Here is a 13,800-nt window from a genome sequence, read left to right on the forward strand (position 1 = left end):
GACTAATGACCAAAAGTAAGGACTGTTAACTTAGAAAAGAGACTTTAGTAAAACTTTTTCTTTTTTAGAAAGTATGTGCTATAAAATTTTGAAATGCTTATCTTTAAAGATTAAATATAATTATGAATTTAGGTGATTATATTAAAGTTTTAAGCCAATTTTCTGAGTCTAAAAGTAAAATGATTTTATTTTGTACATGAGTAAAATATTTTGTTTCAAATTAAATTCTGCTGATGATTTTTGGGAGCTATGTTACTGACTATATCATTTAATTAAACTGTAGAAATAATTTCTTTGATGAGTAATTATGATAACATTTGGCATTTGGCTTTATTATTAGGGAAAGCTTAAATAGTTGTTCTATCTTGCCAAGAAAATTTATACTTTTGCCGGGAATGGAATCCTGTACCTTCGTGCCTGTAATATGCATTAATAATACTAACACTCATATTATTAAAAAGAAAAGCTAATGAGATGGCTGAATTATATGCATGAGAAAGAAGATAGAGTTGTAGTATATTTTGTGTGTGTAGGAGAGAGGAGCTATTACACAATAAGTTAACGTTTTAATGTGTTATACTACTTGTAATACTGCTTCTGGTATTTCTATACATTTTTATATTTACTATTTTTATTTTGTTTCTCAATTTTAATTTATTTTCCTTTAAATGTTAGTAAAAATATATTTTTATCACTTTTTTCTTGTTATTTTTTTCTTTAATTATGACTTAAGTGTACACTTAAATAAAACTTTAAGTATGAAAGTTAGATTTACTCATTGGCAGTGATTACGTTGAATCAGTATTTTATATATGTATATAAATTATTTTATTTTATATATATATATATATATATATATATATACCATTTAAATTATCACACTCTTAGTGTTTCTAATTAAGTAAATAAAAATCACAGTTGTAATTTCTACCTTGGTGACTGACTATAATGTTGGTTATGATTTTTTATCATTTACTAATTCTTTGCTTGTTAATAACTTCTTCAGTAATAACCTCCTGAAAAAAGAAAAGATTACCATAAGTTTAATTACATATATATGGTTTTTTTGTATAATTTGGATTACAGCATATTTAATATTATTTTTATACATTGTCATATAACTGTTTACCTTGCAAAATATAAATGCTTGATATGCAATATTAATGGTTTTTTTATGAATTCTCATTTTGGCACCATGATTGAATGGTTTTCAATACGTGAAATAAAGGCATTGAAAGATATTATATCAGTTGCTCCTGATAATTGCACAAACAGTCTTAAGAACAAGACCTGATGTCAATTTTTTTTTAAAGAAAATGAAGGTACATTTAATACATGAACTTTTGAAATAGGTTCAAACCTATGCCATCAAAAACTTTTTCTGTCCTTTTTTTAATCCTAATATTTATTAATCAAATATAAATCATTTTAAGTAAATCTATAAGTTTCTGTCTTATCAAAAAACCTTAGCTAATTAAAAAAATTACAATAAGATAAAGGAAAAAAGCAAATCTCTTATTAATATACTGATGATAATGTTATACTCCTGTATATAATTTTATTTAAATTAATTCTTTTCAATGTTTAGAGTATTAACTCATTTCAGTTGTTTTATCTAAAATTTATATATAGTATTATTATATCATAAAATATTTCTTACCATGACTGCTTAATCCTTTGTACCCTTTAAAAGCACTGGCATAACCTCCTCCTGCGTAAGATCCATGACTTTTATATCCACTACTACCAAAATGCAGACCACTTCCTACACTTCCTAAATTTTTAACATAACTTGATCCAAGACTATACGGTCCATGACCACCATTATAATGAACTGAACTGGGACCGAGACCAAGAAAACTTGGACCATGACTTGCTCCAGAACTATAATGACCTGAACTTTTGTAGCCAGATGCATAAGGTGAAGAACTTAAGTAAATACTGCTGCTGTGAGGTGGTCCGTAAGATGATGATGGTCCACTGCTGAAACCATGTCCACCGCTTATATATGATGGTGAACCTGAACTGTAACCTCCTCCATGGCTTCCACTTATATAAGATGGAGCACCACTACTGTAACCACCTCCATGATGACTTCCACTATATGATGAAGAACTACTGTAACCTCCTCCATTGCTTCCGCTTATGTAAGATGGTGGACCGTAGCTGCTACTTATAAATGAAGGTGGGCTGCTGATGTATCCGCTTCCACTGCTTACATATGATGGATGAGAACTTCCATGACCTCCGCTATAATAAGATGATGGAATGCTTGAAAGACTACTTCCATGGCCTCCACTATATGAGGATCCACTGTAACCTCCAGCATGACCACTGCTTACATATGACGGTGATGTAGGACCACTACTGTAACCACCATCATAAGAGCTGCCACTATAATCTCCACTGCTTGAATAAGATGGTCTACCTGAATAAGATGAACTGTGACTTCCTGATGAATAGTATGATGGCTTACTGCTATATCCGCTTACACCTCGATGTCCACTGCTGCTATAACCTCCTCCATGTGCACCACTGCTTATGTAAGATGGTTTAGTACTATAAACTCCACCTCCATGGGTTCCACTGCTGCTATATCCACCACTGTAACCACCACCACCACTATATCCTCCATGTCCTCCACTACTATAACCAGTATCATCACTGTAACCACCATCATTGCTGTAACCACCATTGCCTGCATAATCTCCTCCAGAATATCCCCCACTTGCATAACTTGATGCACCACTATAAGCTCCTCCACTTCCTCCTGTATATCCAGATCCACCACTGTAATAACTTCCTCCATCTGATGCACCACCACTGTAATATGATGGTGCGTAGCTTTGTACTTTATGTACTCCTTTATAACCTACAGTTGGTGCACCGTAACTATATGATGGTGTTCCAGCTGACTTGTAGTCTGTATCTCCTGCAGCATATTCGTCATACACTGTGTCAGGTGTTCCTGACGCAGGTGATATTGGCACTCCATATGCTGTAACATAAAAAACGTGTGTAAGTAAATCGTATATATTTTATGAACAAAAATGTGTGTGTATGCATGCATGCATGTGTGTGTGTGTGTGCACACACACATATGTAGATATGCATGCATACACATGAAAATGAATAAGTAAAACAGTTAAATTAACAGATAGCTAGTTCTAATCAAACTTTCCCCCTAAAATCTCCAACCGAGTAAATTAATTATATCTATGTTACAAATTTCAACTTTATCCCATTTTTATTTTTTGTTTTTTTAAATATTCACTTTCAAATTACTACTCAAAGTTAGTAATTGTAATAAATTAATAATAATCATAAAGTTAGTTGTAGTTAATGTAAAAGTAGCTTAAATGTAAATGTCACTAAAACAATTTCAATGATGACAAAGTGCCTAGTGTGTTAAGAAAGAATTAAAATTGTCATTAATGTTCGTTATTTTTGGAAATTAAAAATTACATATAATGCAATAATCTGGATGAATTTAGAAAAGGGAGGGAATTTTCTTTCGTTTAGTAATTCTCTTAGCACTCCCTCAAATCATGTTTTAGCTCATAATCTGATTATTATCAAATGAGTAGATGAGCTTTTTAAATACATTACTAGAAAAAAATTATCTGACTTTGTTGTGTCTTTTTTTCTATAAATTAGATAAATGTTAAGATTGATTGTAAAAATACAAGAATCCAAACCATTTCAGTATTTACAAATACTTTAATAAATAACTCTAGTTTAATAAAATATAAATTTAAATTTTAGAAATATTACGAAGCCTGATCTTATGCATAAACAATTCAGCCAATATTTTAGTTTTATATACAACCTCCAGACAGGAAACTCAGTTATCCTGCCAGAATGATGTAATAAATGGAGCTAGGACAGTGGCTGAAAAAATTCCATGGTAATTATGCAACTAACAAGGGTTGAAGGATAAGAAAAGGAGCGGGAAATCTATGGATAGGCTGCCTCAGATTGAGAAAGATAGTGTACCTGCACACTTGCGCAAGATCAGATTTTAAATGAAATAAATGTCTAGGAGAGTAAAATGTAAAAGATATTTTTGGTAATTATTTAGAAAGATGACATGCATTCAGAAGGCAATAATATTGGCATATTCATTGTTATCGTTACTGTTTTAATCTTCAATAAACAAAAAGAAAGTATCGCTCTACCACAGTTTTTAAATTTTATCATCTGCTTGTAATAATAATAATAATAATAATTCTTTTTACTTTTTCATAATGTATGAGAAGGGAATAAAAGACTATTATGACACAAATATTAGTATTCAAATAACTGCTATATTTTTGTATAGTCTGTTCTAATGGAAAGACATCAATATAGCGCCTTTCACCCAAGTTAAGTCCCTTGTAAGTTTAGTACTGTACAAGCGAATAATATACATTATTTTTGGACTAAATAACTTATTATTGTATACAATTATTGATTCAGCCTAACAATCGGCCAATAATAATTAGATGAGATTAGTAAACGTTAGGTTATGTTTGCTGATATTGTACAAAGTTCAGAAACTAGTTTAACTTTATTGTCATTTAATTGCATTAATGTTTCATTACAATCTATTAATAACTGAAATCAGCCGACAAAACTTCAATGAATTGTATTTAAGAATGAATAATAAACATCTGGTATGAATTATATGAAAAATAAAAAACTGTAAACACAAGAAGAACATTGATAAAAATTGAAAACATTGCCCTCCATGCAACAGAATATGTAATTTTCTGATTTTTCATTTTAAAATCTTTATAAGTCAAGAACTACAATAAAGTGACACTTTTTTTGTATTAAAATATGTATGGTTGTTTTACAGTATTACAAAACAACAGCATCATTTACAAAGATTTGACCAGACTTTGAACGTGTTCATCTTTCTAAATAATTACCTTTTTTTTGAACCTAAAATTAATTGTGTCCATAGTAATTTAGAATTGAAAATAATTTAGAAGAATATCATTTTTAAAAGTAGTTTCAATCTACTTTTAACATATTAGTTTCTTAAAAAAAAAACTAAAAGAAATTATACTTTCTTTAAAACCTAGATATTTTTTTTTGTTTAGAAGTGAAAGGATATTCCTACATGTAGTTTTTTCAGCTATAATGCTGCTGCATTATGCTCATTGGAAATTTTTATGATTTAAAATAAATATATGTTATCAGTCAAGTGTGTAAGATTTTCATGATAGCTCTATATTATGAAAGGTTAAAAATTTTATATGCCCTGTTTCTACACATAATTGAGAATAATGTCATTATTTTATCATTTGAATATTGAAAGAAGTTATAAATTTTTTGTTGTTTCAAAAAAAAAATCAATGAAAGTAACTACAAGATTCAATGAACCTACAACCATCGCCTCATTGACCTTGGGTTGCGTCTGTTCGTAATTGCAATACCGGTATCGGTTCTGATCACAGAAAGTTCAAGTTGTTTTACAATGATTTTGTTTTGCTTTCTCCACGATTGATTAATAGCAACGGAGACAGGAGTAACAATACTGTATTATTACTATTAATATGCAGTCTCCGGTATAACTGACTAAATGCTGTTTTTTATATACGTATATAATATAAATTTAATGTTATCACTGCCAGCTGGAACAAAACTTGTTTTGCTTGCTTGTTGTTCAGTACCTGGAACCACTTTCTTTTTCTCATAATGACCGCGACCAAGACCTACACACGAGCTAAAGGAGAAAAGAGAGCATAATGTTATAAAGGTCACTATCCTTGTCTTTCTGTTTTTGTAAGCTAAACGTAAACATTGCATGTACATTTAGCATATTTGTACGATGTATTTAATTATGAATGGCTGTTAATCTCAAAACCGGCTTTATTTCATTTTTGTTTTTAATTTTTTTCTTTTTATTAAATATGTATTAAAAAGGAAAAGTTAATAAAATAAAATTTTTTGTATAATATATTAGCTTAGTTTCTTTTAAAAACTTAACAAAATATATCGAAGTTTTTGACTTATAAATAAATAACTTTTTATTAAGGATAAATATGATGCCTGTTAGATATAAATAGTTTTACAAAAATTTTAAACATTCCACTATATTAACATTAAATTTGAATTAACTTTTGTTTGTTATTGATAATAAAAAAAAAAAATTAAGTGGGCTGTTTATTAAAAATACTTCTTTTTTGTTTAAATTTCAGTATGACTCATTCAAATACGTGGAATTATTATAATTGTGTTTCTCGGTAAAACTTGATGGTTTTATTTTTACTCGTGATTCAAGGTGAAAGTCAAGAAATCACTGACCCGTTGCGTCCGTTGAAGATTGAAAAAAAGAAGGAGAAATAAGAAATAGTATATCCGTAATTCAAACTAGATTAATAAAAAATAACAGATTTAAGTAAAATTAAAAATAACCTTTACTTTTTTGTTTATTTATCTATTTTATTCATTACGTACGGCAGTGAAGTTATGAGAAAAAATTCATTTGATAACAAATCCGAAGAAAATTTATTTAATGTAAGATTTTAAAATTAATTTCATAATTCTTTCAGTTCCGACATTTTCCATACTGATGTTATTGGTTTCTATGTCGGTGTCAGATGACAATAATATTGCTGGCGGCTTCCGTGAGTTACTCGTAAATCTGTCTAAATTATTCCATATTATTTATCTTCTTAACTCAAGAAAACTACTAATTATATCTCCTTACATAGAGTACATGCCAGAACTACTCCCTGAAAATGACCTTAAGCGACTGAAACCGTTATGAAGAAATTTTAAAATGTTGTAATAAAATAAATTATAGGTTTTTACGTTACACACACACACACACACATATTTGTAAAAATTACGTTTTCAATCATCAATGTCGTCATCCTCAGAAACTTGGGCTGTTGATTTGCATACATTTAGTATATTTATTAAATGAAAAGACACATTTCATAATTATAATACTCTTTTGAGTACATTCTTAATATTTGTCTTTCTAATAAAAATAAACTTCGTTGCCTACAATAAAATCTGATGCAGAATGATAACAGAAGCACTACTAGTCAGAGAGGTTAGTTTCAAAGACAATTGGAAATATTTTATTACAAAATTTAGTCCAGTTATCGTTATAAAAGTTTGAGTTTGAAACTAATGTGTGTGTGTGTGTGTGCTTCATTAGGCGCGCCGCGCACTTTTAGATAGGCATTGAAAAAGTCAGATCCGTCAGGCTCTGAAGTGAAACGCTCATTCGTGTAAATTCGGGCAAGCCGAATTTAGCCGAGCGCGAGAGAGTCTGCTGAGTAGTGGTTTAAGTATGATCCGTCCGTCATATTTTGTTAATACTCATTCGGGCAAACTCGGTGAACCGAGTTTGTCTAAGCGAAAGACAAACTATCAGTTATGCGTAGCTTCTGTTACCGGCTGTTTCGTTTTACTTTAAATGCGTTTATAACTGTTCGGTGTATGTGTATTATTCGTGTCAACTGTAATATCTATCTTTCAGTGTATACGTTTAGTACTTCATTTTGATAATACTGAAAATATTATTGATATCATATTTGCTATATTTCCAGCTATTATGCTGTACCTTAAAATTTTCTTCTGAATGCACGCATTGTGTATGTAAGTTAATTTATGTATTTCTCATACGTGTATATGGATGCGTCAGAATAATATTTCAGTGTATCTTTTTTGTTGTGCATACAGCTAACTTTGTCTACTTCGTTTATAATATATATATATATATATAATATATATATATATATAATATATATATATATATATATATATATATATATATATATATATATTATATTATATATATATATATATATATATATATATTATATATATATATATATATATATATATATATATATATATATATATATTTATAATATATATATTATATATATATATATATACTATTTTTAATATTAATAAAATATTTAATAGTGTTTATTTTATATTATTTTGTATAGATATCTAGACAGATTTCAATCATATATCTCGTATTTTTGTTTACCAGGAGCCCATTGTTTCATTCTTAGATAACGATATTATTGAAGGAAATACTGATTTACAAAATCAGCTTCAGCAGAATAATTGATACGTAGTTATAAGTGCACACATTGCAGATCTAACGATTATACGAATGAAAATAATTTTATCTACATCTGTAAGTATATATACATGCTATACTTACGTACTTACAGTACACTTACGTATTATATTATAACTTACTGCGTTCTCATATAGACTTCGTTTATCTCAGGCATATTTATATATAAAGCACATTAAAAGTCTAAAAATTTAGACTTTTAATAATAAAAAGTTCAGATATCTCCATTAAATATTAAATCTGTATAAAATTATTGTAAACTTTTTTCGTTTATTTTGGTTTTGATTTATAAATTAGTAAACTTGCATTTAAACTTTTAACTTTTTTATATTTGTTCATGCTACCCAAATCATAAATTACCTTTATACACTAAGGAAATATTAGATTCAATTTAAAAATTGTCAAAAAATGTTTATTTATAGTTGTGGACATTTAAATATTGTTAAAAAAAATAACCCTACGTTTAACACAATTGAAATTTTCTAACTAGAACTTAAAAATCTGTCAATAAACTAATTTTATGGTAATTTGACGGTATCCTAAACGAGGAATGGAGTTGAAACTTGTGTTGTGATTAATGTATTATAAAATTGATTAGATCAAATAAATTTCATTTCTGCCTTAAGTAAACATATTTTTCAGTGGCTGAAAATTACATAATGTATAAAGTTGAAAGAAAATAACACTTCGCCGATCTCTGTGTTGGAGTGATAGCATCTCAGTTTTTCATCCGAGACCCACCGGGTTGGTCTAGTGGTGAACGCGTCTTCCCAAATCAGCTGATTTGGAAGTCGAGAGTTCCAGCGTTCAAGTCCTAGTAAAGCCAGTTATTTTTACACGGACTTGAATAGTAGATCGTGGATACCGTTGTTCTTTGGTGGTTGGGTTTCAATTAACCACACATCTCAGAAATGGTCGAACTGAGAATGTACAAGACTACACTTCATTTACACTCATGCATATCATCCTCATTCATCCTCTGAAGTATTATCTGAATGGTAGTTACCGGAGGCTAAACAGGAAAAAGAAAGAAAGTTTTTCATCCGAAGGTCGAGGGTTCGAATCCTGGTCAGGCATTTTTCCATATTCAAAATGCTAAAAACTCCATTTCTATATTAGTCCACGTGTAAGCTTCTGTGGTAAATTAATTAATTTATCAGGAAAAAAATGAGATTAACTGGTTTTTTGTTCATTTGAGAAAGTGTTTGTTTCGCGTTGTACGTAGAAACGAAAATATAAAATCTTAGTACTTGGCATTATTATTATCTTCGATTTTATTTGAAACTGTGCAGACTAATAGAAAAATTTAATAATTTATTCAGTGAGTCCTCGTAAAAGACTTTATAATTATACGAGTAATAGTTAATGTTTGATGCGGTTAATCTTCAAATATTTTAATAAATAAATAAATTTTAGTAAATAAAATTTTAATAGTGTCTTCAATGACTAAGTATTAACAATGAGCGATTAATTATGAGCAGCAGATTCTTTCTTCATATACAATATTGTTTCTTCTTTCACTGTGTACCAATCTTTCCATGTTTAGTTGGAAAGTGATAGACGGGGGGGGGATTCATGACTCGATCAAGTATACATAAAACCTTAATAATTGGCTAATGATTTATTTCATCACAGAAGCTTACGCGGGAATATGAAAATGGAAATTTTTAGTGCATGAAAACGCCATGCCTGATCGGGATTCGAACCAGGACTTCCGGATGAAAGGCCGAGATGCTACACTCGCCACGGAGATTGGATTTTTAATTTAGTTTATTTGGTACTTACGTATTAACGCCACCGCAGCTACAGCTTTATTTTAAAAAAAGTAGTCAATCGGATTTCGGTGGAAAATGAACAGTCTCTTTATTCATTTTAATAAATGGTTATTTATATTTATTTATTTTATAAACTTAACCAAACTTTAACCTACGCTCGCTTCGCTCGCTAACCTTGACTAATTAACACCGTAATGTTTTGAGTATTTATTTAATAAATGCAGTAATTATTGCAATTATTAATTATTTAAATAAATAACTAATTGACAGGAGTTAATTAGTCAAGGTTAGCGAGTGTAGGTTAAGTTTGGTTAAATTATATTTATAAAATATATAAATAACCATTTATTAAAATTAATAAAGAGACTGTTTTGAATCTATGTTAAACTTTATATCGGTCCATTTTCCACCGAAATCCGATTGACTACTTTGTTTTTAAATAAAGCTGTAGCTGCGGGGCGGTAATAGGTAAGTACCGTTTATTTATTTTTAGTTGTAAGATAATCATTTAAATGTTATTTGAGTGAGGATTATAAATTTGAGTAATATTTTATATTTTAATGGGATGCGCTATTATTATTATTATTTCCGAAGGAGAAAGCAGATTAGTAGAGTTTAAATTATAGAATAAAAATGTGATGTGCTTGAATCGTTTGTTGTCTAATGATCTAATGAATAAACAAAAACAAGCGTACTGTAATGCAAACTGACGTATTGTGGTCGGTGAATAAACGTTATTACAATATAATACCGAATGTTCTCGTGATCTTCGACTGAAACCTATTTGTAAATATAATTTATTTTCCTTGTCATTTCCAATTTAATTATTTGTTATGCGATATGAATTGATAGTTTTAGAAACACTAGTTAGTAAATACGTTACGTATAATTTGGATTATTCTTTTTCTTTAACTTTTAAACTAAAATTAAGACAAGGTATGTGTTTTTAAATTGCTCTATTATTTGTTACGTGAACTATAATTAGTATTAAATTAATATTTTGTTTATTTTTAATGATTTAACATAGTTTACAATCTGTTAATCATTAATATAGCTAATTAAAAAAATAACGACTTAATGACTGACTAGTCGTATAAATTATTTTTTTACATGACAAATAAACATTTTAATTATCGATTAACTTTGGTATTCTGATATTCATTAAAATGTAATGTACTAACAATAAACGTGAATGTAATAAATCTAGTGAATAGCAAACCGTAAAAAGTTCTAGAGAGTGGTCTCGATTAGCTAGTTAATTCATCTATGCTTCTGATATTATATATTTACTCTTATTATGGCATAAATTTGAGTTAAAAGTTGAATAAGTATTGACGTAACATAAATAAAACAAGGAAGTAATAAATGTGAAATTATTGTAGTTATAAATCTTATTTATTTGAAACTGGGAAAGAGAAAAAAAATGCTTTTGTTTTACTTATTTTTACTTTCCTGCCATCATAGATTTAGAGGTATGTTGCCAGAAGGAAGTATAGTAATCAGTCAAAAAATGGGGTACGGTTTTTTTTTAATTTCCCGACGTTTCATGAACCAGGGACTCCAAAAAAAATGTTAATTGGGGAATAATGTTCGTATGTACGTATATTGACGTATTTGAAGTTTGATAACTTTCGAATGAATAAACCGATTTTGATAAAATGTTTTATAGAAACTTGGGTATATTAGTCAATATTTTGGGTTCAATATCTCCAGGGGGTTGGGAGATAGTTTTTTGGGATCAATTTTTTCAAACTTTTGCAAACATAAGCCTACTTTATATTAAGTTGTTCACATGTGAGCATGCTTATCTTACCATTTAAAAAAAATTTCTCAATAATTTCCCCATGTCGAAAAATACGATTTTTTTTTTGTCTTCCTAGGCATAGTAGTAATGCAAGTGATCTAAAAAAATAATAATAATACTTTGAGGGCAATATTAGGTGTAGAGTAACCTTTTTTTTCTCCGGTTAAGGGAGTAATTAATCCCACCCATTTACGGATGAACAAAGGGTTGAGCTCACTAACAGGTTCCGTATGACGTATGTAGCCTCCGCCCTACCGACTAAACCTCCATCTCACCAGCCTCCCTCTCGAGGCCGGAAACCGCATTTAAGCATTAGTCAGCCCCTGGGACCTATCAATGTTTAAATATATCAATTTTTTGAATAAAAAAAAAATGTATTAAACTTTTAATAATAATCCCATCCCCAAATCTTAGGTAACTTTTTATTGATTGTACATTTTTCAATGAAATTTTTTATATTTAAAATAGTAAACCTAGAAAAATAAAAAAACAAATGTTGGAAGGGGGGAGCAAAAAATGTACCAATTTTTTGAATTTTAAAAAATTTTTAGTTATTTAAACGTGTAATAATAATTTTACAATAGAACGTTTTCATAAATTACCCCCATCCCTAAAAAGAAATCCTAGGTAAGGTTTTTTCATGTATTGTTATTTTTCTACTATATAAGAACAAATAACCAACATCAGGGAAGTATTACAACTTTGTCAATTTTTTTTTTAAATGCCCAAATATGATATTTACGATAATGTTCACATCCGTAATGTTTGTAGCGACCTAACATGAAATAAAAGTCTCATAGAAAATTAGATGACAATTTTTAAGAAAAACAAACATTACATTCCACGTTTACTAAAGAAAGTGAGGAACGAAGCGGTTTCCTGTTGCCTTCTTCCCTGAGCTAAATATACGGTTGCATATTAGCATGTCAACCCATAGTAATTAAGATAATATTTAGTTCTTAGTAGTGGCAATTTCACTTTGTTCAAAATAGGGACTGGCTCTTTCAGTGGTAAACATTATTACAATCAGAGATAGCAGTTTTGATAACTATTTCTAATATTTCACTAATTTATATTGTTACAAGCTTAAAAAGGACTGGGATTTATAAATAATGTAAAGCAACAAATTCATATATCCGTTTCTGTTGTGAAATAATGCATTATATATATCGATTCATGTCACAATGGTACGACAAAATTATAATATTTTAAATAAAAATTTAATAAAAACGAGTACTACACTAACCAAGTTAGTAGATTTATACACAATAGTTTTTATTAAATAATTTACAAGTGAAAAAAAAAAACGTAAATTGCAGATTGGTATGTGAAAGTGATAAATTGTGTGTCTTTGGTTCATTTAATAGTTAAATAAAATATCCTTTGCATACCAAACGCTGATTTTATTAGCAAAAACATATCTCTTAAGGTAGACGTAAATCTATTTTATTGTGTGATATTTCCCATACAAAATCAATTTAATTTATGTAAATAATCTGATAATACTCACATGGTGCAGGAGGTTCTGAAGCTATGTTTTGTATTGTCAGCATAAAAACTCCGACCACAATAAACATCTACACAAAAGAAATAACAATTAATTTATACAAATAATAAAAAAATAGAAAAAAAGAAATTATACTTGGCTAATTTTTACACAAATTTAAGTTAATATATTATTATCCTAGCATCCATGTTGCAGCTTTGCCCGCGTAATACGGTTACTTGCTCTTTTCCCGTCTCGATCAACTTTTCTTTTTTTTTTTTAGTCGTCATTGGAGGTAGATGCAGCCAGTCGCACATACAGGAACAGTGGCAGAGGTTGTGTTGGTCGAGCCGCGTCGCACCTCTTAAAAATCGAAATTTAAAAAAAAAACCGAAAATTGTTTTAAATATTTATTTGTAAAGTATGCAAACCCCAGTTTAGTGAATATCTCGTTCAATATAGTCGGAAATGGGGAAAATTTGCAACCTTTGTTCAAATGTTTTTTTTTTATCTGGGTGATTCAAAAAGGACTTCACAAATTTAAAAGCAAATGAAAATTTATTTAGATAACTTACAGATTTGTTTGTCTCATTTCATTGCAAAACACATCAAGTTTTGACTCGCGTAGTTTACT

The 13,800-nt window shown here is 29.1% G+C and overlaps 1 protein-coding gene across 1 annotated transcript in view; it reads right to left on the reverse strand.

The window, feature by feature from the left end:
• Positions 1 to 806: 806 nt before the first annotated feature.
• The window catches only part of LOC142328126 (uncharacterized), a 36,958-nt gene continuing 23,964 nt past the window's right edge, over positions 807 to 13,800 (reverse strand). The window contains exons 2-4 of the mRNA XM_075371654.1: positions 13,191 to 13,257; positions 1,661 to 2,998; positions 807 to 1,016 (exon numbers count right to left, since the gene is read on the reverse strand). Coding sequence (XP_075227769.1) covers positions 1,003 to 1,016; positions 1,661 to 2,998; positions 13,191 to 13,257 — 1,419 coding nt within the window. The 3' untranslated portion in view covers positions 807 to 1,002. The remainder of the gene's footprint in view (positions 1,017 to 1,660; positions 2,999 to 13,190; positions 13,258 to 13,800) is intronic.

This window comes from Lycorma delicatula, chromosome 7, assembly GCF_047948215.1.
Source record: "Lycorma delicatula isolate Av1 chromosome 7, ASM4794821v1, whole genome shotgun sequence".
Classification (NCBI taxonomy): Eukaryota; Metazoa; Arthropoda; class Insecta; order Hemiptera; family Fulgoridae; genus Lycorma; species Lycorma delicatula.